This window comes from Xenopus tropicalis, chromosome 4 (assembly GCF_000004195.4).
Source record: "Xenopus tropicalis strain Nigerian chromosome 4, UCB_Xtro_10.0, whole genome shotgun sequence".
NCBI classification, from domain to species: Eukaryota; Metazoa; Chordata; class Amphibia; order Anura; family Pipidae; genus Xenopus; species Xenopus tropicalis.
Window position 1 is genome coordinate 148,431,588 of NC_030680.2, and position 24,618 is coordinate 148,456,205.

Here is a 24,618-nt window from a genome sequence, read left to right on the forward strand (position 1 = left end):
GGAAAGACCCCTTATCCGGAATACCCTTGGTCCCGAGCATTCTGGATAACAGGTCCTATACCTGTACAAGTATAGGATCCCTTATCCGGAAACCCATTATCCAGAAAGTTCTGAATTATGGAAAGGCCATCTCCCCAAGATCTCCCCATTATAAGCAAATAATTCTAATTTTTAAAAATGATTTCCTTTTTCTCTGTAATAATAAAACAGTACCTGTACTTGATCCCAACTAAGATATAATTACCCCTTATTGAGGCAGAACAGCCCTATTGGGTTTATTTAATGGTTAAATGATTCCCTTTTCTCTGTAATAATAAAACAGTACCTGTACTTGATCCCGACTAAGATATAATTACCCCTTATTGGGGGCAGAACAGCCCTATTGGGTTTATTTCATGGTTAAATGATTCCCTTTTCTCTGTAATAATAAAACAGTACCTGTACTTGATCCCGACTAAGATATAATTACCCCTTATTGGGGCAGAACAGCCCTATTGGGTTTATTCAATATTTAAATGATGTTGAGCAGACTTGAGTTATGGAGATCCAAATTACGGAAAGATCCCTTATCTGGAAAACCCCGGGTCCCGAGCATCCTGGATAACAGGTCCCATACCTGCATTTTATCCACATTAATATAATGTATTTGATATAGGGAAAAAATATATTTGGGTGACACAGTTAATGTACAATGAACTGCACTATATACCATATTATTAATTTTAGCTTGAGTCTAGAAAAGTGACAGCCCAGGTCACAAAGTTTTAGAGTTCATTTCCATTTGTACATAGGGATTCATTACATGTAGAACCAAGAGACAAACCTGAATCTTCCTGCGATTCGGCCTCTGTTGCCTTTTTATTAAGTGCCACAGGCCGGACTGTGGCATTGGCAGAACTGGGGTTTACTTCCCACCAATGGTGAGTAAGGTATGGGGTGCCCAGCAGCAGCACACAAATGGCAGGTGTGGCGCCCCCTAGCACAGGGCAGGTTTATGGGCATATAAGTGGCACACAGGCAGGTAACGGTACCACCAGGATTTATTAGCCCACACTCCCTGTATGCAACGTATAACTGCCCAACTGGAGCATTAGGGCTAATTTGTGCCCCGGCCCTTAGGCCCCAGGTAGCAGTCTCACAGACTGACAGTGACTCGGTGCCGTCAGACCACTTTGGGGCCACACGCAGGGTATAACGGTCACTTTTCCAGCAATTTCAGTCTCTTTCCATAAAGACTAGTCACTTGCAGCTTCCGGGTAGTTACAGCCATAAAGTAACTCCCTATTGCAACTGCACTGCTGTCTGTAACATGGATTATAGCTCAGATACCACAACAAGGGGTTCAGCAGTGGAAAGAGGGGACCCCACAGGTTAACCCACTGTGGTGCAGCTGAAAGTCCCCCACCCACTTCCTCCTGTCCCAGCCCCACCACCCTAACCCAGCAGCTACCGGAATCATCAGAACCTTTTCCACAGCAGGTTCCTATGGCTATGGTTGCTAGGTTGGCGGGTTTTCCGCCACATTGGGCTACTAATTTAAAGCCCAGGTGGGTTTCCAAAGTACAAACCCGCCAAGGTACAGATTTGGGCTATTTTTTGGAGCCTTGGCGGGTTTGTAGTTTGGACATGCCTGTCCCACTGCATGCTGGGTAATGTAGTTTGTATCTAAGAATTAGTCTATAGCTAGAATTAATATAAAACTACACACAACCTCCTTCTCTCCTCCTCACTCATCACCTCCTCTCACTCTCGCATCCAGGCCTTCTCTCGCGCTGCACCCATCCTCTGGAACGCTCTTCCCCGTCCCATTAGGCACTTCCAGACTCTCCAAGCCTTTAAACGGTCTCTTAAAACTCCCCTTTTCACTCAAGCCTATAACCTAAACCCCCCAAACACTCACTAACCTCTGGTTTTCGCCTCTCACTCCGCACTTACTGTCACTTTACACACCTACATGAACTCTAACGCCATGCTAGTTACCCCGACCTTATGTCTCAGCCCTCCCTTTTAGAATGTTAGCTCTTGCGAGCAGGGCCCTCCCCCTGGTGTCTCCGACCCTCATCCAATGTAACCGCAAACCATTTTTGTGAATCTTTTATATGTACATGTTAACTGTTCTGTCTTTTGTACCCCTCTATTCTATAAAGCGCTGCGTAAACTGATGGCGCTATATAAATAATAATAATAATAAGTGCAAACGCTTGTCAGTAAATGACTTCCTATTAAAGGTAATCACCCACTTTTTATTTCTATTAAAATGTAATGATCAACAAACCTCCACTAATAAAGTTAATTCACAAACTGAAATACCCATTAAAGTGATTGGTACACAAAGAGACCAATCTACTATTCACTATTAAAATGAATTCATCGATGCCTTACACATGACAGCCCTGATTATATACAGTCTGTACAGAGCTCATAACTACTCTGCGTTGCTGTAAAACACTACGGTACTGGGACTGTGCGTCTCTGGGAGGTTTGTCCCAGTGAGGAACTGGTAGAGGGAGCATGTGACCAGCTAAGCAGGAAGCCAGACTGTAGAGAGGTGAGTAGGTACCAGCGGGAGTGCAAAATGCCTGAGTTTTACTTACTGCCCCACCATTGCTTTCTCTTTATCTAATGAGGGAAAGAGCACTGAGCCCATATGGGGTATTTCCCCACTATACTCTGTTCCAAGGCACTTATTGCCTGCTTGTGATCTGAATGGTCTCCTAGATGCCCCCCTTAGGGTCATTATTGTATTAGAATCTGCCCCCTGTGCTTATATCCCATCAGTACTCACTGCTTTACTTGCTGTAGCAGTTACACTTATTTACCCAGCAATGCTGGTTCCCTATTATCCTTCCATTCCGCGGCATAAGGGAGAAATAAAACCTTAAATAGTTCAGGGAAGTGGTGAGAAGCAGCGGTGTCTGTCTTACTAGAAGTGTAGCCTGCAGCGCTCCCAGGATCCTTTGTGAAACTGCAGCTCTGAGCCAGGGTGTGAGTAGCACCGAGAGAGGCAGTCGTTTCTCTGTATCATTAATTATATTGGTATTTTATGAGTCACACAGACAGACAGTTGGCATAAGGAAGTGAATAGAAAAGAAAGTATAGAAATGGAGTTTCAAGTATCCGTAGAGGTGTCACATCAGCACTCAAAGCTTGTAGGAGGCCAAAGCTTGGATAATTAAGTGAGATAATTCCAGAAAAAGGTTAAAAAATGTGCAGTAGTCTGAACGCCCTGTCCTACCTGAGCAGTGTCGGACTGGGACCCCAGGGGCCCAGCTCTCCAAACTATTTTTCCTACTTTTACAGAAATAAGGAATGACCATGCAATAGGTCTAATTGTTAGAAGCAGGAGGGCCCACTGACCCCTGGGCCCACCGGGAGTTTTCCTGGTATCCTGGTGGGCCAGTCCGACACTGCACCTGAGACAAGGGGTGAGGAAAGCTCAGTAGTGTATAGATAAATATGGCTAAAGGGTAAGTGGTATATTCGATACATAACATAGGTAAGTGTGTACTTATATCGTCCTTTATTCCCCAGGTGTGTGTTTCTGGCAGGAATGGCACAGCAGCCGGGGCCCCATACAGTGTCTCCTGATAAGGTGAACTCTTTGATTTTATTTGTGTTATGGTCCCCCTACACCGGCCAATTGTAGCTGCCGATATGGGTCCCTTGGATCGATTCGGCAGCTTATCGCCCCGTGTAGATGCAGGAACGAGGGGCCTGCCCGACCGATATCTGGCCTGAAATTGGCCAGATATCAATTGGCCAGGTTAAAAGATTCAGTCGGATTGGGGACCGCATCGGCTCGTTGATCGGCTCAACCCTGAACCAACTGCCCCATTGCCGCCGTTATAATTCTATCTTTGGCCCAGGGCAAAACGATCAAATTAGCCTACATTTGCCCGATATCGCCCACCCGTAAGCGATTTCACCAAAATCATAACATGTATGGGGACCTTTACATAAGGTTTTCTGTCTGTTCTAACCAAGCATCACTCCCTTGCAGCATGGGAATACACCCCTCCATTACGCTGCCCATGATAACAACCACAGCTTGGTGAAAGAACTGCTGGACAATGGATGTGACGTTCTGGCCAAAAATGGGGTAAGTGTATGAGGTGTCTAGTGCTGCTAAAGTTTGTTTGGTCACCGGGGGGTAAACTTTGGCCTCGGAGGTGACATTGCCCAGTGGGATTTTGCAACCCTTTTCTGTCACCTGAAATGTAAGAGCAAAAATAGACTCCGTGTTCCCAACGCTGGATTTCTAATTATGGCGCCCAGAGGTTTCGCCATCTCTTTTGGGACAGTTAATGAGTACATTCATTTTATGAGCTGCTGTTTTGGAAACGGGTTCTCATCTGCCTCTGTGGTTCCTGTCGTTCTAGAGTGGACTGACGCCCATGCATTTCGCAGCCCTGGGTGACAATGTGGGAATCTTACAGTTGCTCCTCTCCAGAGCACCCCAAGCTGTGAACCAGAAGAGCATTAAGGTACAGCGCCGGCACCAGGATTTGCTTCGTACGGTGATTCTCCCACTGACAGACTCCTTGCTTTGCCTCTTTGGGTCACTTCTCTGTCCTTTTTTCCTTCTCATTTTCATGCTTTGGGCCAGATTCACTTTTGTTAATATGCTTCCCAGGGGACTGCAATGGACATTGAAAGTATTTTCCTTATCATTTATTCTTGATTCCTTTTTAAACCTCTTTTCTTTGGCATTTTCTTTGGGGGACACAGGAAAGGGGTTCTGCCATGCTTTTCCATGCCTACTTTGGGATCACTGCCCTTTCCCCTGATTTTATTTGCCATCATTAAGAGTGAATGTATGAGCTCCTGCCCAATACTTAGGGTTATACGCTCCTCCATGAAGCTGTTCGTGGTAAAAGCATCAAAGCTATTCAGTTCCTCATCGACAAAGCTGACCCGAACCTGCAAGATCAGGTGTGTAATTGCTGTATCATGGTAATTAGTAAATAAACCATTGATTGTCTTCAATATATATATTATAGTTTGTAATAATTTGCCTTCATCTTCTGCCTCTTTGCAGCTTTCAAATGGGGGTCACTGACCCCGGCAGCCAAAACCTATTGCTCTGTGAAGCTACAATTTGATTGTTATTATCCCTCTCCTATTCATATTCCAGTCTCCTATTCAAGCCACTTTCTGGTTTCCAAGGTAGTTTGAACCCTAGAAACCAGATTGCTGAAATTACAAACGGAAGAGCCGCTGAACAAAAACTAAAACAATAAAACTAAAATAATCAGAAAACCCCAGCAAATAAAAATGAAGACCAATTGCAAATTGTCTCAGAGTATTACTCTCTACATCAGGGATCCCCAACCTTTCTTACTCGTGAGCCACAGTCAAGTGTAAAAAGACTTGGAGAGCAACACAAGCACCATAAAAGTTCATGGAGGAGCCAAATAAGGGCTGTGATTGGCTATTAGGGGCCTCTATGCACCCTATCAGCTTACAGGGGGCTTTATTTGGTAGGAAATCTTGTTTTTATTCAACCAAAACTTGCCCCCAAGTCAGGAATTTAAAAATAACTCCCTGGTTTGGGGGCACTGAGAGCAACATCCAAGGGGTTGGGGAGCAACATGTTGCCCCCGAGCCACTGGTTGGGGATCACTGCTCTACATCATACAAAAAATTAACTGAAAGGTAAACAGCCAGGTAGGGAAAGTGTTTGTTACAAGGAGAGCTGGGAAGTTGTGGGGTTCTCTCCCTGAGAATCCAACCAAAAAGGGGTTGGATAAAGGTTCAGCAGATCCAAACTCTATGAAAAAACATGGTGTCCAACCTGGATCCTATCTGAACATAGAGGAACATTACTTTCCAAGTGAAGATTTTTTTGGGTTTACATTCCCTTTTATGACTGTTATGCTGGTGTAGTTCCAGAAGGCTCTGACAGGCTATGAACCAGGTATCCTCTGGTTTCCGGCTTCCCCTAACCACTCGGCCAGGTATGCAGATCAGAGGTTTCTGGTGAATTTTGGCTTAAAATCTGTCTTCTATAATGTGTGCATGAAATCCCAGCAGCCTCCTAGGTCCAGCCAATAGCAGTTGATTCCCTAGCTCTAGCCACTCCTGTTCAGCTTGAGTAATGTGGCCTAAACCTAACTTTACCCACTTCATCCTGTTACAGTCTATTTTAGTTTCCCTTTGGGCGCCTGTAGTTTTTTGCCTGAAAGACGTAAGGTCCCCATACATGGGACGATTGTAGCTGCCGATATGGGTCCCTTGGACCGATTTGGCAGCTTATCGGCCCGTGTAGGGGCAGAAACGAGGGGCCTGCCCGACCAATATCTGGCCTGAAATTGGCCAGATATCGATCGGGCAGGTTAGAAAATTCAGTTGGATCGGGGACCGCAACGGCTCGTTGATGCGATCCCCGAACCGGCTGCCCCATTGCCGCCAAAGGAAACAGATCCTGCAGTCTGGGCCCCCCTGTCCCCCAGGCCTCCTCTCAACTGCGGGGTCTGCTGTAGTGCAGGGGCAACATGTTGCTCACCTAACCCTTTGATGTTGCTCCCAGTGGCCTCAAAGTAGGCGCCATTTTTACAGTTCTGGCTTGGAGACAAGTTTGGGAAGCCCAGAGACACAGTTTTACCCCAAGCAGAGCCTCCTACAGGCCACATGGGGCTACCTAATAGCCAATCACAGCCCTTGTTTGGCATCCCCAAAGAACCATTTTCATGCTTGTGTTGCTCCACAAGTTGGAGGCTTTAGGGAGAATTGTTGCACTAAGGACTAGTGATGCTTGGACTTACGCATCCTGGACTATGTAGGGTAAGGCTGCTGTTTAGACCTTGATTAAGGCTTCTTCCCTCCTGACTGGCTGCCTCCATTAACTTTTGAAGCCAGGCCAGAAAATTCTGGTTGGGCCTATCTACAGACGTATAGAATATATTTTTACATAAAATAGTGTATTTGTTGCCAAGAAATGTATCGTAAGTGCTTCTGCCTACCCCTAGTTCTGCCCTTAATTACTTAATTTTAAGTTCAGGCCTCTCGTATTCATCTCCTGGTCTCTCATTCAAACCAATGTCTGGTTGCTAGGGTAAATTGGGCTCTAGCAACCAGATAGCTGCAGATGTTTCAAACTGCAGAGCTGCTGAACAAAAAGCTAAATAATCTAAAACCCATAATAAATGAAGACCAATTGCCAATTAACTCAGAATATCACTGTCTGCATCAGACTAACGGTTAATATAACTGTTAATTACTACTTTAATCATAGAATTCTGTTATATCGCTGTGTGGCGCTCATTACAGAAAGTTTTCTAGTTATTGTTCCCAGTTCTTTTATGGCCGCCAAAATCCCATATCATGAACATTTCTGTTTGTATGGTAGGAAGGTAACACGCCTCTACACATGGCGGCATCACTGAGGCCTGCCGGCACTGCTGTTCAAATCTCTCAGATTTTGCTGCACCATCATAGAACAAAGCCAGAAATCCAAAATCTGGTAAGTACTTTCCGGCAGGGGAATGACTGGTTATTATAGAGTCACATCGGCTGTTTGTATTGGGATCTATTTACTGAATGATATGAGCGGCTCCTACATGAACTTTCCAGCAGGGGAATGACTGGTTATTATAGAGTCACATCAGCTGTTTGTATTGGGATCTATTTACTGACTGATATGAGCGGCTCCTACATGAACTTTCCAGCAGGGGAATGACTGGTTATTATAGAGTCACATCGGCTGTTTGTATTGGGATCTATTTACTGAATGATATGAGCGGCTCCTACATGAACTTTCCAGCAGGGGAATGACTGGTTATTATAGAGTCACATCGGCTGTTTGTATTGGGATCTATTTACTGACTGATATGAGCGGCTCCTACATGAACTTTCCAGCAGGGGAATGACTGGTTATTATAGAGTCACATCAGCTGTTTGTATTGGGATCTATTTACTGAATGATATGAGCGGCTCCTACATGAACTTTCCAGCAGGGGAATGACTGGTTATTATAGAGTCACATCAGCTGTTTGTATTGGGATCTATTTACTGACTGATATGAGCGGCTCCTACATGAACTTTCCAGCAGGGGAATGACTGGTTATTATAGAGTATCATCAGCTGTTTGTATTGGGATCTATTTACTGAATGATATGAGCGGCTCCTACATGAACTTTCCAGCAGGGGAATGACTGGTTATTATAGAGTCACATCAGCTGTTTGTATTGGGATCTATTTACTGAATGATATGAGCGGCTCCTACATGAACTTTCCAGCAGGGGAATGACTGGTTATTATAGAGTCACATCAGCTGTTTGTATTGGGATCTATTTACTGAATGATATGAGCGGCTCCTACATGAACTTTCCAGCAGGGGAATGACTGGTTATTATAGAGTCACATCAGTTGTTTGTATTGGGATCTATTTACTGACTGATATGAGCGGCTCCTACATGAACTTTCCAGCAGGGGAATGACTGGTTATTATAGAGTCACATCGGCTGTTTGTATTGGGATCTATTTACTGAATGATATGAGCGGCTCCTACATGAACTTTCCAGCAGGGGAATGACTGGTTATTATAGAGTCACATCAGCTGTTTGTATTGGGATCTATTTACTGACTGATATGAGCGGCTCCTACATGAACTTTCCAGCAGGGGAATGACTGGTTATTATAGAGTCACATCAGCTGTTTGTATTGGGATCTATTTACTGACGGATATGAGCGGCTCCTACATGAACTTTCCAGCAGGGGAATGACTGGTTATTATAGAGTCACATCAGCTGTTTGTATTGGGATCTATTTACTGACTGATATGAGCGGCTCCTACATGAACTTTCCAGCAGGGAAATGACTGGTTATTATAGAGTCACATCAGCTGTTTGTATTGGGATCTATTTACTGACGGATATGAGCGGCTCCTACATGAACTTTCCAGCAGGGGAATGACTGGTTATTATAGAGTCACATCGGCTGTTTGTATTGGGATCTATTTACTGAATGATATGAGCGGCTCCTACATGAACTTTCCAGCAGGGGAATGACTGGTTATTATAGAGTCACATCGGCTGTTTGTATTGGGATCTATTTACTGACTGATATGAGCGGCTCCTACATGAACTTTCCAGCAGGGGAATGACTGGTTATTATAGAGTCACATCAGCTGTTTGTATTGGGATCTATTTACTGAATGATATGAGCGGCTCCTACATGAACTTTCCAGCAGGGGAATGACTGGTTATTATAGAGTCACATCGGCTGTTTGTATTGGGATCTATTTACTGAATGATATGAGCGGCTCCTACATGAACTTTCCAGCAGGGGAATGACTGGTTATTATAGAGTCACATCAGCTGTTTGTATTGGGATCTATTTACTGAATGATATGAGCGGCTCCTACATGAACTTTCCAGCAGGGGAATGACTGGTTATTATAGAGTCACATCAGCTGTTTGTATTGGGATCTATTTACTGACTGATATGAGCGGCTCCTACATGAACTTTCCAGCAGGGGAATGACTGGTTATTATAGAGTCACATCAGCTGTTTGTATTGGGATCTATTTACTGAATGATATGAGCGGCTCCTACATGAACTTTCCAGCAGGGGAATGACTGGTTATTATAGAGTCACATCAGCTGTTTGTATTGGGATCTATTTACTGACTGATATGAGCGGCTCCTACATGAACTTTCCAGCAGGGGAATGACTGGTTATTATAGAGTCACATCAGCTGTTTGTATTGGGATCTATTTACTGAATGATATGAGCGGCTCCTACATGAACTTTCCAGCAGGGGAATGACTGGTTATTATAGAGTCACATCAGCTGTTTGTATTGGGATCTATTTACTGAATGATATGAGCGGCTCCTACATGAACTTTCCAGCAGGGGAATGACTGGTTATTATAGAGTCACATCGGCTGTTTGTATTGGGATCTATTTACTGACTGATATGAGCGGCTCCTACATGAACTTTCCAGCAGGGGAATGACTGGTTATTATAGAGTCACATCGGCTGTTTGTATTGGGAGCTATTTACTGAATGATATGAGCGGCTCCTACATGAACTTTCCAGCAGGGGAATGACCGGTTATTATAGAGTCACATAAGCTGTTTGTATTGGGATCTATTTACTGACTGATATGAGCGGCTCCTACATGAACTTTCCAGCAGGGGAATGACTGGTTATTATAGAGTCACATCAGCTGTTTGTATTGGGATCTATTTACTGACTGATATGAGCGGCTCCTACATGAACTTTCCAGCAGGGGAATGACCGGTTATTATAGAGTCACATCAGCTGTTTGTATTGGGATCTATTTACTGACTGATATGAGCGGCTCCTACATGAACTTTCCAGCAGGGGAATGACTGGTTATTATAGAGTCACATCAGCTGTTTGTATTGGGATCTATTTACTGAATGATATGAGCGGCTCCTACATGAACTTTCCAGCAGGGGAATGACCGGTTATTATAGAGTCACATCAGCTGTTTGTATTGGGAGCTATTTACTGAATGATATGAGCGGCTCCTACATGAACTTTCCAGCAGGGGAATGACTGGTTATTATAGAGTCACATCGGCTGTTTGTATTGGGAGCTATTTACTGAATGATATGAGCGGCTCCTACATGAACTTTCCAGCAGGGGAATGACTGGTTATTATAGAGTCACATCGGCTGTTTGTATTGGGAGCTATTTACTGAATGATATGAGCGGCTCCTACATGAACTTTCCAGCAGGGGAATGACCGGTTATTATAGAGTCACATAAGCTGTTTGTATTGGGATCTATTTACTGACTGATATGAGCGGCTCCTACATGAACTTTCCAGCAGTGGGAATGACTAGACAGAGAAGGGCCTCAGCCAATGCTGCAGCTTTACTTAACCTATTTATTGGGCACACACTGTGATTAAAAATAACAATGTTTAAGGAGGAGAAGCCTCCCTTTGCTCTGGCACCTACACGGCTATTGCCCAACTGCCAACTTGCTGTATAATACACCGGGACCTACATAATAGCAATGTGTTTGTCATGTAAATGTATTCTCCAGGCTCACGAGAATTTCCTCTTCAGCATTGTGAGGGGCGCAGCAATGAAAGCAAGTGAATCCTCGTCCAATCTCCTTTCACTCGGCCTTCACTTCCATCCAGATATTCTGTGCAGAAATGCAGTAAGTTCTAAATATCTGCTAGTGAATTCATGGGAGAATCTATTGAAACCCTCCTACCCGTAAGAAAGCTTAGCTGGGGACAGGAAAATAAAGAAAGACGTGTGAAATGAATAAAATAACAATACTAACAGAAATTATGCAGTCAAACCCCTGATTTTACTTCCCTGGATTTTATATTTTCCTGTGTTTTTTTGGCCCCAAATAGGCAAACTGAATTTTTAGTTCCCAATTTTACTTTCTCAACATTTATGCAACTTTGGAGCATGTAAATTGACTGTGATGATATCAGGTCATCAATATATTCCTTCTAATGTGTTTTATGTTTAGGCTGTAGTGAGTAAGTCAGGGGAGTCCTATGTCAGACTCCCTACTGGATTCATAGAGCCCATATTTTGCTGAAGGTAACTAATTTGTCCATTGCAGTAAAAACGAGTATGCCCATCACATTGGCTATTTAGGACATTATTATTATTGTTATTATTAACATTTATTTATAAAGCACCAACATATTCCACAGCGCTGTACAATAAGTGGGTTTCGTACATTGGACATACAGAGTAACATATAAAGCAATCAGTAACCGATACAGGAGGGGAAGGGAGCCCTGCCCAAAAGAGCTTACACTCTACAAGGAGTAACATATAAAGCAATCAATAACCGATACAAGAGGGGAAGAGAGCCCTGCCCAAAAGAGCTTACACTCTACAAGGAGTAACATATAAAGCAATCAGTAACCGATACAGGAGGGGAAGGGAGCCCTGCCCAAAAGAGCTTACACTCTACAAGGAGTAACATATAAAGCAATCAGTAACCGATACAGGAGGGGAAGGGAGCCCTGCCCAAAAGAGCTTACACTCTACAAGGAGTAACATATAAAGCAATCAATAACCGATACAGGAGGGGAAGGGAGCCCTGCCCAAAAGAGCTTACACTCTACAAGGAGTAACATATAAAGCAACCAATAACCGATACAGGAGTGGAAGAGAGCCCTGCCCAAAAGAGCTTACACTCTACAAGGAGTAATATATAAAGCAATCAGTAACCGATACAGGAGGGGAAGGGAGCCCTGCCCAAAAGAGCTTACACTCTACAAGGAGTAACATATAAAGCAATCAGTAACCGATACAGGAGGGGAAGGGAGCCCTGCCCAAAAGAGCTTACACTCTACAAGGAGTAACATATAAAGCAACCAATAACCGATACAGGAGTGGAAGAGAGCCCTGCCCAAAAGAGCTTACACTCTACAAGGAGTAACATATAAAGCAATCAGTAACCGATACAGGAGGGGAAGGGAGCCCTGCCCAAAAGAGCTTACACTCTACAAGGAGTAACATATAAAGCAACCAATAACCGATACAGGAGGGGAAGGGAGCCCTGCCCAAAAGAGCTTACACTCTACAAGGAGTAACATATAAAGCAATCAGTAACCGATACAGGAGGGGAAGGGAGCCCTGCCCAAAAGAGCTTACACTCTACAAGGAGTAACATATAAAGCAATCAGTAACCGATACAGGAGGGGAAGGGAGCCCTGCCCAAAAGAGCTTACACTCTACAAGGAGTAACATATAAAGCAATCAGTAACCGATACAGGAGGGGAAGGGAGCCCTGCCCAAAAGAGCTTACACTCTACAAGGAGTAACATATAAAGCAATCAGTAACCGATACAAGAGGGGAAGAGAGCCCTGCCCAAAAGAGCTTACAATCTACAAGGAGTAACATATAAAGCAATCAGTAACCGATACAAGAGGGGAAGGGAGCCCTGCCCAAAAGAGCTTACAATCTACAAGGAGTAACATATAAAGCAATCAATAACCGATACAGGAGGGGAAGAGAGCCCTGCCCAAAAGAGCTTACACTCTACATAGATAAAGGGTTGAGACACAAGGTGTGGGATGTGTCTTCCTTGCTTTGGCTACTGAATTTAGCACTAAATATCATCCCCAAAGTAAGGGAAGTGAGTGCAACTGGCCTGTCCTTTTATTTAACTTGGTAATTGGCCTCTGTGCATTTTAAAGAATCAAACATTAGTGCACCACAGTTGTACAGATAACACAGAAATCAGATTGAACCACCAGTGAATTGCAAATGGCCCCTGTTAATGAGACCTGTGCCCAGGGTCAGACTGGGGTGCCACAGGCCCACTGGGACAGCTGCCTGTGGGCCCCCCACCCCAGTGGTAACATCAAAGCCCCTTCCCTACCGTATACCGCACTTACTCCTTGGGCGTGATGGGGGAGATGCACTGGCACCTTCAGTTGGTGGAGGGAAAGGGCCTGGGTTGGCAGGGCCCACAAGTGCTGGGGCCCACTGGGGTTTTTCCCATTGCACTGACAGCCCACTCTGACCCTGCTTGTACCCACGTGCTCTCATCTGTTTGCACTCATTGTGCACTCGTGCCCATCCTTGGTGCATTAGGTACAAAGTGTAGCACGGCTCATCCATGGCCAATGACTTCTCCTTCTTTTCCTCAGGAAGGGCTCACTCTCCTGGATGTTGCCAGACACATTCAATCACCAGACTGCATCATTAGAAGAATTGAGAAAGAGACACAAGTGAGTAGCGGCTGTGCAAATGCACAAGTCAAATTCAAGATGTTTGGGGATGAGAGTGTTTGGTGCAAAGCAAAGAAATGTAATGATTAAGGTATTAGAAGAAATTGAGAAAATAACATCAAGTTCCCTTCATTTAGGAACAGCAAAGAAAATTCCTGCCGAAGAATTCCATGCAGCTGCCCCTTCAGTCTCCAAACCCACATTTATCTCTACTGTCTCTGGAGGGTCCTGTGAAAACACCTAGAGGCACAGGGAAAAAAGTGAAGGTTTTTGTTTGTGGGCACCGTGGCGTAGGGAAAAGTACACTTGTCCGCACCCTGAAAGAGGTAAAACTGTGACCCATCTCTCAATGATTCTCGATGCGTCACTTGGGACCCCCCCCCAGGTGAAGGTTACGCTGAATGATAAACATAAATATACTCGCTATGATATGTAATATATATAATCATAAATAATCTTTTATTTCTCCCAGACTGGGTTATTTTCAGAGCTACAGTTCCCTCCTTCCAGCAAAGGTGTTTCCATAACCCACGCTGACCTGGATGGTGAGTATGTGCATAGGCACCCTATGTAGCCATGCCTATAATTGGTATAGTATTTTGGGGTAGGAACTGACATTATCTGCTCGTTTCAGGTGACACTCTGATTATGTGGGATTTTGCTGGCCAAATGGAATGTTACTTCACTCGTTCCCTTCTCCTTGCTACCAGCGGGGCCAGCACTATGTACTGTGTAGTCTTCAGTCTGGAAGGAGTAGAGAGTGACTTCCAAGAGGGACAAAAAAGGGCTGTTGAACAGGTATCCCTGAAATTATAGTGAATAAAGTGCCCCCTGTTGTAAAATATAGGGATATTATAAGCCCCCGAGGAGTTCCTTATAATATATAGTGAATAAAGTACCCCCTATTGTAACATATAGGGATATTATAAGCCCCCGAGGGGTTCCTTATAATATATAGTGAATAAAGTGCCCCCTATTGTAACATATAGGGATATTATAAGTCCCCGAGGAGTTCCTTATAATATATAGTGAATAAAGTGCCCCCTATTGTAACATATAGGGATATTATAAGTCACACAGGAGTTCCTTATAATATATAGTGAATAAAGTGCCCCCTATTGTAACATATAGGGATATTATAAGCCCCCAAGGAGTTCCTTATAACATATAGGGAATAAAGTGCCCCCTATTGTAACATATAGGGATATTATAAGTCCCCGAGGAGTTCCTTATAATATATAGTGAATAAAGTACCCCCTATTGTAACATATAGGGATATTATAAGCCCCCGAGGAGTTCCTTATAATATATAGTGAATAAAGTGCCCCCTATTGTAACATATAGGGATATTATAAGTCCCCGAGGAGTTCCTTATAATATATAGTGAATAAAGTACCCCCTATTGTAACATATAGGGATATTATAAGTCACACAGGAGTTCCTTATAATATATAGTGAATAAAGTGCCCCCTATTGTAACATATAGGGATATTATAAGTCCCCGAGGAGTTCCTTATAATATATAGTGAATAAAGTGCCCCCTATTGTAACATATAGGGATATTATAAGCCCCTGAGGAGTTCCTTATAATATATAGTGAATAAAGTGCCCCCTATTGTAACATATAGGGATATTATAAGCCCCTGAGCAGTTCCTTATAATATATAGTGAATAAAGTGCCCCCTATTGTAACATATAGGGATATTATAAGTCCCCGAGGAGTTCCTTATAATATATAGTGAATAAAGTGCCCCCTATTGTAACATATAGGGATATTAAAAGCCCCCGAGGAGTTCCTTATAATATATAGTGAATAAAGTACCCTCTGTAGTAAAATATAAAGATATTAGTTCCATTACCATATAAAAGGCCGAAGGCCGAGTGCTTTTATAAAGGTCATGGAACTCTGAGGTGACTTCTAATATCCTCATATTTTACAACAGGGGTACTTTATTTATTATAATACACAAGTTTAAGTGAGTCATGTGACAGAAATGACATCAATCAGCGTGTAACAATTTGTGGGTATAATAACATGGTATCATTGTTCTACATTGTGCTGTTCCCCATATGATGGTCACTGTGCTTCACAGATTATCTACTGGCTGCGGTTTCTGAGTGCGACCAAAAACGTTTCCCCCAAGCCCTGTGTCCTGCTAATTGGAAGCCATCTAGATAGACTTCCCGAGAACAACAGGGAAGATATAGGTAAATAGGATCTTTTCTTTAAAGACAAAGATACAAAGCAGATGAAATGATTTGATATGCAATGGGGTGATCCAAGGCCTAGTCCAATTCTCATGCTGAATACAGGGAGGGGGTTTAAACCCTCCATAAAACTGTTCCACTGTGCCCCCTAAGGCTAAGGTTGTGTCGCCCACAATAGATCTCTGCTATGGCAGGCAACAAACCGCTCCAAAAAGGAAAAGGACAATAGAAGTCGCCAGTGGAAAGCCTTTTCGGAGCGGTTTGTTGCCCTATTGCCCGTGATAGCAGAGATCTATCATGGCCGACAAGCTCACTCCGAGGGTTCTTACCCTTATTCTCTAACGAGGCTGACTTAAAATATCATTAACATGTAATTATAGATATGAGTATTCACAGCGCTGACCAAATTGCAGATATAAGATATTAACCAATAAGCCCTTCCCGCTGTTATCTTATACTAGCAAAGGTATTGCCTGGGGGGCAGTTATGGATTCCATTTGCCACTTGATATATATAAATAGCTGATGGCCCATCAGGCACTACCTTTGCTAGGCAATGGCGCATAAAGGAGCTGTAGATAATTGAGCGGTGATGTGTTTTTATACTGGTTTCAAGTGGCACACTCTGATGGCACACACTCTGATGGCACACACTCTGATGGCACACACTCTGATGGCACACACTCTGATGGCACACACTCTGATGGCACACACTCTGATGGCACACACTCTGATGGCACAAACTCATTGGATCTCTTTTAGCCCTGTACCCCGACTGCTCAGATGCCGGGCTGGGGTTACAGTGGGGCACTGTTGTGACTTTCCTTCCTCCCAGGCACCATTCCATCCCCATCTCCCCATGTCATGTTCTTCCTTTCCCCAATATCCCCACGTACCTTTCTCCCTTATCAACGCTTCTGTATCCCATTCCATATCTGCCATTTCAATTTTACATTTAAACCCAGCCTAAACATCCCAGCCTATTATCCCTGTGATTTAAATTTACTCACGTTCCTCATTTTTTTCTCTATTGCTGATGGCTGACCTTGATTTACATGACTTGTATGAACTTCAGTGAGCCAGGCCAACACATTAGGGCCCCCAGACAGGCCCCTGTGCTCATTTAACCCACCCCCCTCAGAAACTACTCTCACCCTGCTATTTCTCTAATCCCCTGTCCGACCCCACCACTCTGCTTGGCAACTTGGCTCTCCTACCTGGTCCCCCTCTCGTATCACCTTGGTATTCACCACAGCTCCTGATCCGATGTGCTGGGTTGAAGATTTAAGCTGGCCATACACATAATGATAAAATCACACAAAACCTAGTTTTGTACGATTTTTGTGTATGGGCTCCGAACAGGGTCAGACTGGGGGTGAAGGGCCCACTGGGGCCCGTGCCCATAGCCCGCCCATATGGCCCGCGCCCATAGCTTCCCCCCCCGGGAGGGGCCCCCCTAACCCCCCTCACAGGGGCCCCCCACCCAACGTCCCGAGCGTGTAAATTTAATGCGTCGGGGCAGGAGCGGTGGGGCAGGGGGAGCGCCGCAAGGGTTGGGTCTGGGCCCAGTCCGACCCTGGCTCTGAATTATTGTCCTGATCATTTTCATACCATGCCGATCGGTCATTTAGTCAGTCGGACAGGTCAGAAAATTTTGGTTGGCTTACAAAAAAAAATTGTATTGTGTATGGGACGATACCCTTGGGGGACGTTCAATGGAAGTCACTTTCTTACTTTCAACTATTTCAACATTGTCCCATTTGTACTTTAAAAAACTTTATCCTACAATTTCAGTCTGAATGTGAGTTTCACTGTGCGAATAATTCTGCGATGCACAAATTTTATAAATGACCCCCACTGTGTTTGTATTCTTTTGGCAGCCAATTGTTTTTTCCGCAACGTGATGGAGAATCATGCGGAGCTGTTCCAGTTCTTCCATATTACGTTCTTACCCATAAACTGTAAATGTCCGACTTCTGTGCAGCCGGCTAAACGAGCGCTGAGAGAGACGGTCACACAAACCCCTCAGGTAACACAAGAACACATTTTGGGGCAACAATTATACACGGCGTTCATAAAGGAATACTAAATAAAAACAACATTGCTATTGCCTCCCCCAAACACAAAAATCACCCTCCGTCTCTGTGTTTAAGCAAGCAAAGGGTTAAATGTAAACCCCATGCAATACGAACTGCGGCACCTAAATGCCTGTATTTCCCTTTTATGATTAATATTGGGTATAAATCATTGTCACGGTTAGGGATACATATAAAAGTAAAACAACTCAAGACTCCCAGCAACTCCCAGTGACCCCAGCACCAATGCACAGAACCCCAGTAAGTGCCCTATGGGCCTGATGTTTTCCTTGTGTTTCCTTAGAGCGATGATTCTGTGCCCAACGTTGGTCACTTTGTACTGGAGAAAGCCAGAAATCTGTGTGCCCACAATGTAAGTATAAACTGCTGCGTATTGTATTCTGTATAACAGGTTCCCAGACTCCTGGTAATTAGGTTCTACAGGTTGCACTGACCCCACAACTGGTTCCCTTCTCCCTTTCCCACAGGTCCTGTTCCAGTGCTGGAATGAGTTTGCTGATCCCATTGATAAGCACCCTGCCAAGCACCTCTCCCCTAGTGACTTGCGGGCAGCGCTGGAGCATCTGCACAACTTCTCCCAGGTGAGGTGGAAGGGGTTAATGGGAGTGGGACACAAATGGAAAAATACTAAGGTCCCTATCACATTCCCATCAGTCCCTGCCCCAGTGAGCTTACAATCTAAGGTCCCTATCACATTCCCATCAGTCCCTGCCCCAGTGGAGCTTACAATCTAAGGTCCCTATCACATTCCCATCAGTCCCTGCCCCAGTGAGCTTACAATCTAAGGTCCCTATCCCATTCCCATCAGCCCCTGCCCCAGTGAGCTTACAATCTAAGGTCCCTATCCCATTCCCATCAGCCCCTGCCCCAGTGAGCTTACAATCTAAGGTCCCTATCACCTTCCCATCAGTCCCTGCCCCAGTGAGCTTACAATCTAAGGTCCCTATCACATTCCCATCAGTCCCTGCCCCAGTGAGCTTACAATCTAAGGTCCGTATCACATTCCCATCAGTCCCTGCCCCAGTGAGCTTACAATCTAAGGTACCTATCACATTCCAATCAGTCCCTGCCCCAGTAAGCTTACAATCTAAGGTCCCTATCCCATTCCCATCAGCCCCTGCCCCAGTGAGCTTACAATCTAAGGTCCCTATCACATTCCCATCAGTCCCTGTCCCAGTGAGTTTACAATCTAAGGTCCCTATCACATTCCCATCAGTCCCTGCCCCAGTGAGCTTACAATCTAAGGTCCCTATCCCATTCCCATCAGCCCCTGCCCCAGTGAGCTTACAATCTAAGGTCCCTATCCCATTCCCATCAGTCCCTGCCCCAGTGAGCTTACAATCTAAGGTCCCTATCCCATTCCCATCAGCCCCTGCCCCAGTGAGCTTACAATCTAAGGTCCCTATCCCATTCCCAGCAGTCCCTGCCCCAGTGAGCTTACAATCTAAGGTCCCTATCACATTCCCATCAGTCCCTGCCCCAGTGAGCTTACAATCTAAGGTCCCTATCCCATTCCCATCAGTCCCTGCCCCAGTGAGCTTACAATCTAAGGTCCCTATCACATTCCCATCAGTCCCTGCCCCAGTGAGCTTACAATCTAAGGCCCCTATCCCATTCCCATCAGTCCCTGCCCCAGTGAGCTTACAATCTAAGGTCCCTATCACATTCCCATCAGCCCCTGCCCCAGTGAGCTTACAATCTAAGGCCCCTATCACATTCCCATCAGTCCCTGCCCCAGTGAGCTTACAATCTAAGGTCCCTATCACATTCCCATCAGTTCCTGCCCCAGTGAGCTTACAATCTAAGGTCCCTATCACATTCCCATCAGTCCCTGTCCCAGTGAGCTTACAATCTAAGGTCCCTATCACATTCCCATCAGTCCCTGCCCCAGTGAGCTTACAATCTAAGGCCCCTATCCCATTCCCATCAGTCCCTGCCCCAGTGAGCTTACAATCTAAGGTCCCTATCACATTCCCATCAGCCCCTGCCCCAGTGAGCTTACAATCTAAGGCCCCTATCACATTCCCATCAGCCCCTGCCCCAGTGAGCTTACAATCTAAGGTCCCTATCACATTCCCATCAGTTCCTGCCCCAGTGAGCTTACAATCTAAGGTCCCTATCACATTCCCATCAGTCCCTGTCCCAGTGAGCTTACAATCTAAGGTCCCTATCACATTCCCATCAGTCCCTGCCCCAGTGAGCTTACAATCTAAGGTCCCTATCACATTCCCATCAGTCCCTGCCCCAGTGAGCTTACAATCTAAGGTCCCTATCACATTCCCATCAGTCCCTGCCCCAGTGAGCTTACAATCTAAGGTCCCTATCCCATTCCCATCAGTCCCTGCCCCAGTGAGCTTACAATCTAAGGTCCCTATCACATTCCCATCAGTCCCTGCCCCAGTGAGCTTTCAGTCTAAAGTCCCTATCATATTCCCATCAGCCCCTGCCCCAGTGAGCTTTCAGTCTAAAGTCCCTATCATATTCCCATCAGCCCCTGCCCCAGTGAGCTTTCAGTCTAAAGTCCCTATCATATTCCCATCAGTCCCTGCCCCAGTGAGCTTTCAGTCTAAAGTCCCTATCATATTCCCATGTGTCTCTGCCACAGTCAGCTTACAGCTGGACTGTGGGTTCTGGCAAATGCCAGAGGGGCTGCTGTAAGATGCCATAGACAGTCACTATTTAGTGGGCTGGTGGGGGGCACAGTCACTATTTAGTTTGCTGTTGGGGGGCTGTTTGGGTCTCTGTGTACTTGAAATGCCAGGGCCTATTTTGAATCCCAGTTTAGACATGTATACCATTATTTTGGATATTAATTTGATCAATCTGGATTTTGCCTGTAATCATGTTCTCACTTTTCCCCTACAGTTGCTGTACCTGCCGCAGATACCGTGTCCCTCTGGTACTTCCAGTACCGGCTGTGTCCATAGACCCAGTGTCCAACCTGATTCATCTCCATCAGGCTTGATTATATTTAACATGAAATGGTTCCTGCAAGATATTTGTGGCACGTTTGGTCATTATTCACTAAGCCCAGCCTCAGGCAGGGAGAAGGAGCAATGGAGCCTGGATGAGATGAAGTGTGCCCTGGATTTAAAGGCTTGTGATGGAAACTCTGAAATGACTCTCAAGTTGCTTGAGAAGTTGGAGCTCTTGTTCCCAACAACTAAAGAAGAGTATGTTGTACCTGCTTGGCTTAAACGGGGTAGGCCTCCCGGAGTGGTGCAACTGGAGAAAGTACGGGGAATAGGATATTGCTGGGAGAAGACCAGTACAGGCCTTTTCAGCCAGTTTTTTGTAGGCTGTCTCCAGATTTATCTTTTGCGTATGTTTGAACCAGAAAGGTGCCAATTATGGAGAGAAGGGGCCAAATTGAGCGACAAGGCTCAGCTGACATTGGAGGTCTCTGAGAACAAGCGGTGCCTTTACATGATTGGCAGCTGGAGTCAGGACTGCTATGAAGGTGACTGTTACACGCTCATGGAAAAGGTGGAGAAAGAAGTGGAGAAAATGCTCAATATGGAACCTATTAAGAGTTGGAAGAAGTTGCACCTTATCCCCAGAGAGCTACATCTCATAGGTGAGGCTTCTCCCTTCGAGAAGCTGAGCGGTTTTACCTGGGAACAGATTTTGCAGGCAGAACAAGAAAACAGAGCTTTGTGTGGAAAGAGTCAAGAGGTGAGAAGTTGGGAGATACTCTTTCCACACCATGACCAGCGAATGCTGCATGAACAAGGAACATCTTGCAGCACTCACTGGTTGGCAGAAAGCACCCATAAAAAGCTCTGTGAGTCGTTAGATAGTCAACACCCAATGGGCTTGGACTGGAGAAGACTAGCAGAACTACTGGGTGGAGCCACCACCAGCCTTGTGTTAGAAATAAATGAAGAGTCAAAGCGTAGAGAGCTGTCACCCACGTGCTTGGTATTAGATAAGTACCCAGGGTCTATTGAACATCTTCTTGGGGCATTAAACCAAATGGGGAGGGAGGACTGCATTGTGGAGATAGAGCTGATGCTGAAGCATGTATGCCCATAGGAACTAAAGGGAACTTACTGTATAGTACAAATGGCAGTTTCAACTCCGTGTTGGTTTAAAGGAACAGTTCAGTGTAAATATGAAACTGGGTAAAATAAAAAATATTTCTAATATAGTTAGGAAAATATGTCATCTATAAAGGCTGGAGTGAACAGATATCTCACATAACAACTAGAATTGTACTATCTCCTTTACAGCTCTCTAAGCTGTTAGCAGTCAGTAACCAATCAGTGACTTGAGGGGGGACATAACTGTCAGTTAGTTGCATTTGAATCTGACCTGCGGGCTCACAAACTGACAGTTATGTCCCATGTGCCCCCCTCCTAAAGTCACTGACTAACTAAGAGGATAGAGAGCTGAAAGCAGGAAGCAGAGTTCTGCCCCACTCCAGCCTTTATAGACATTTGCCTAATTAACTGTATTAGAAATATTTTTTATTTTGCGCAGTCTATCTATTTTACCCAGTTCCATTTTTACACTGAACTGTTCATTTTAGTCATGTATGTTGAGAGTACATACCCTCCATCGTCACCCCACTGTAGGGAGGGAGTGTTCAGCTATCACGTGGGCCAGGGTGAACTTTCAAACTTTAATTAGAATCTCTTAAATATTATCTATTGGCAGGGGGCATTTCTGACCCCTGAGGTGGCTCCAGCAATGCTGCCCCCTTCAGCTTTCCTTTACACCGCCAGAGGGGATCCAGGGGGGCCACATTGCTAGTGTAATTGCAATCTCTGCACTAGCAGAGCCGAATTTCCATTTTAAAAACCGGTAATTTGTCTCTTAAACTTACCAGGAGCAACTTTTTGCCGCCCCTGGTAACTTTGGGGGCACTGACTCCTGAGGAGAGTAGCTCCTGTCTATTGGGGTGCCACTCTAAGCTCATAACTGACCATTCCCCACTCACTGGGATAGGCATATATCCCCCAGAATGCTGTATGAGACCAAGCATATCGGAAGAGAATAACAGGGGCTGTGTGTAAAGAACCTATCATTTTGCAAAAGAAAAAGTATGAACATAAAGATGCACCTTGGATGTCCAAGACAAAGTTCCTCATTAAAATATAACTTTCATTCAGTATTCCGTATATACTCGAGTATAAGCCGATCCGAATAGAAGCCGAGGTACCTAAATTTTTTAAGAAAACTGGAAAAACTTATTGACTCAAGTATAAGCCTAGGGTGGGAAATGCAGCAGCTACTGCTAAGTATCAATAATCAACATAAATACCAATAAATATGTCTATGAAGATTTTCATTCATCCAGGTCATGGTATATCTAGTATAAATAAATCTAAAGCAACTGGACTTGCTCAGTAATCATTGAAGACGTTTCACTACTCATCCGAGCAGCTTCTTCAGTTCAACTGACTGGTATGGGAAGTCCTCAGCATATATACTCTTCCACTAATCCAATCACAATGGCACTATGTAACTCTTCAGAAAGGTGACATCTGAAACTCACAGAGGTGTGAATGCTGTGGAGTTACTTTGAAAGGATTACCCAAGTATCATGCAACTCTTCAAAGCAGGTGTTACTTGTTAGAGTTGCATGAATGGATGTGTGAAGAGTTCTGAAACTGCCGGGGTACAGATGTTAGAACAGCATTGTATGTAGCAGACAGATGGTGTCGAAGTCCCCCGCCTCAGCAGCAGAACGAAACTCAGTCCCAACCAAGTATGTTTATTGTTAGATTTGTGCCTGAACACCACATACTTCAAATACAAGGACCAATTTTACAGGCAAAGACATGGCTGTGCAATGGGTTCACCAGTTTCTCCCATTGTAGCAAACTTGTATATGGAAGAAGTGGAAAGGAAGGCCCTACTCACATTCAATGGAACTACACCAAGTCACTGGTTCAGGTATGTAGATGACACGTGGGTTAAAATCAGATCCAACGAAGTGGCGGCCTTTTCAGAACACATTAACTCAGTGGACAACAACATCAAGTTCACAAGGGAGGATGTCCATGAGAACAAACTTGCTTTTTTGGACTGTTTGATATCCATTCAAGAGGGGGGTATCTTGAAAACAGAAGTATACAGGAAACCCACTCACACGGATCAATATCTGTTGTTCGATTCCCACCATCCGCTGGAACACAAACTGGGTGTCATTAGAACTCTACACCACAGGGCGGAAAGTGTAACAACTGATACAGAGTCCAAGGACAAGGAAACATCTCAGAGGAGCACTGAAAGCTTGTGGCTACCCAGACTGGGCCTTTGTCAAAACAAGAGCAACTAAGCCCAACAGGAACACCAAAAGGAATAACCGTCCTGAGGCAGAGAGAAGGCGCAATATAGTCATCCCCTATGTAGCAGGAGTGTCGGAGAAACTCAGGAGAATTTTCAACAAACACCACATCCCTGTGTTTTTCAAACCTGGCAACACACTGAGACAAAAACTTGTACACCCAAAGGATCCAACACCAAAGGAAAAACAAAGCAATGTTGTATACGCAGTCCAGTGTAGCGAGGAGTGCACCGACCTTTACATTGGTGAGACAAAGCAACTGCTCTCCAAGCGAATGGCTCAGCATAGGAGGGCAAACACTACAGGCCAGGACTCTGCTGTCTTT

At 44.8% G+C, this 24,618-nt stretch overlaps 1 protein-coding gene across 2 annotated transcripts; it reads left to right on the top strand.

The window, feature by feature from the left end:
* The first annotated feature begins 2,503 nt into the window (after positions 1 to 2,503).
* Positions 2,504 to 22,283, top strand: LOC101732277. Of its 2 annotated transcripts, XM_031901253.1 has the most exons (16): positions 2,504 to 2,548; positions 3,532 to 3,592; positions 4,001 to 4,099; positions 4,380 to 4,484; positions 4,840 to 4,932; positions 7,349 to 7,462; positions 11,024 to 11,143; positions 13,615 to 13,695; positions 13,833 to 14,021; positions 14,168 to 14,240; positions 14,330 to 14,493; positions 15,789 to 15,903; positions 17,783 to 17,931; positions 18,282 to 18,350; positions 18,466 to 18,579; positions 20,864 to 22,283. In XM_031901253.1, the coding sequence occupies exons 2-16, from the start codon at positions 3,551 to 3,553 to the stop codon at positions 22,031 to 22,033; spliced, it is 2,697 nt and encodes an 898-aa protein (XP_031757113.1). In that variant the 5' UTR covers positions 2,504 to 2,548; positions 3,532 to 3,550; the 3' UTR covers positions 22,034 to 22,283. The 2 variants fall into 2 exon arrangements, with proteins under 2 accessions (XP_031757113.1, XP_031757114.1); XM_031901254.1 differs by lacking the exons at positions 2,504 to 2,548; positions 3,532 to 3,592; positions 4,001 to 4,099; positions 4,380 to 4,484; positions 4,840 to 4,932 and having other exon boundaries at positions 7,375 to 7,462; positions 11,047 to 11,143.
* Positions 22,284 to 24,618: the final 2,335 nt, after the last annotated feature.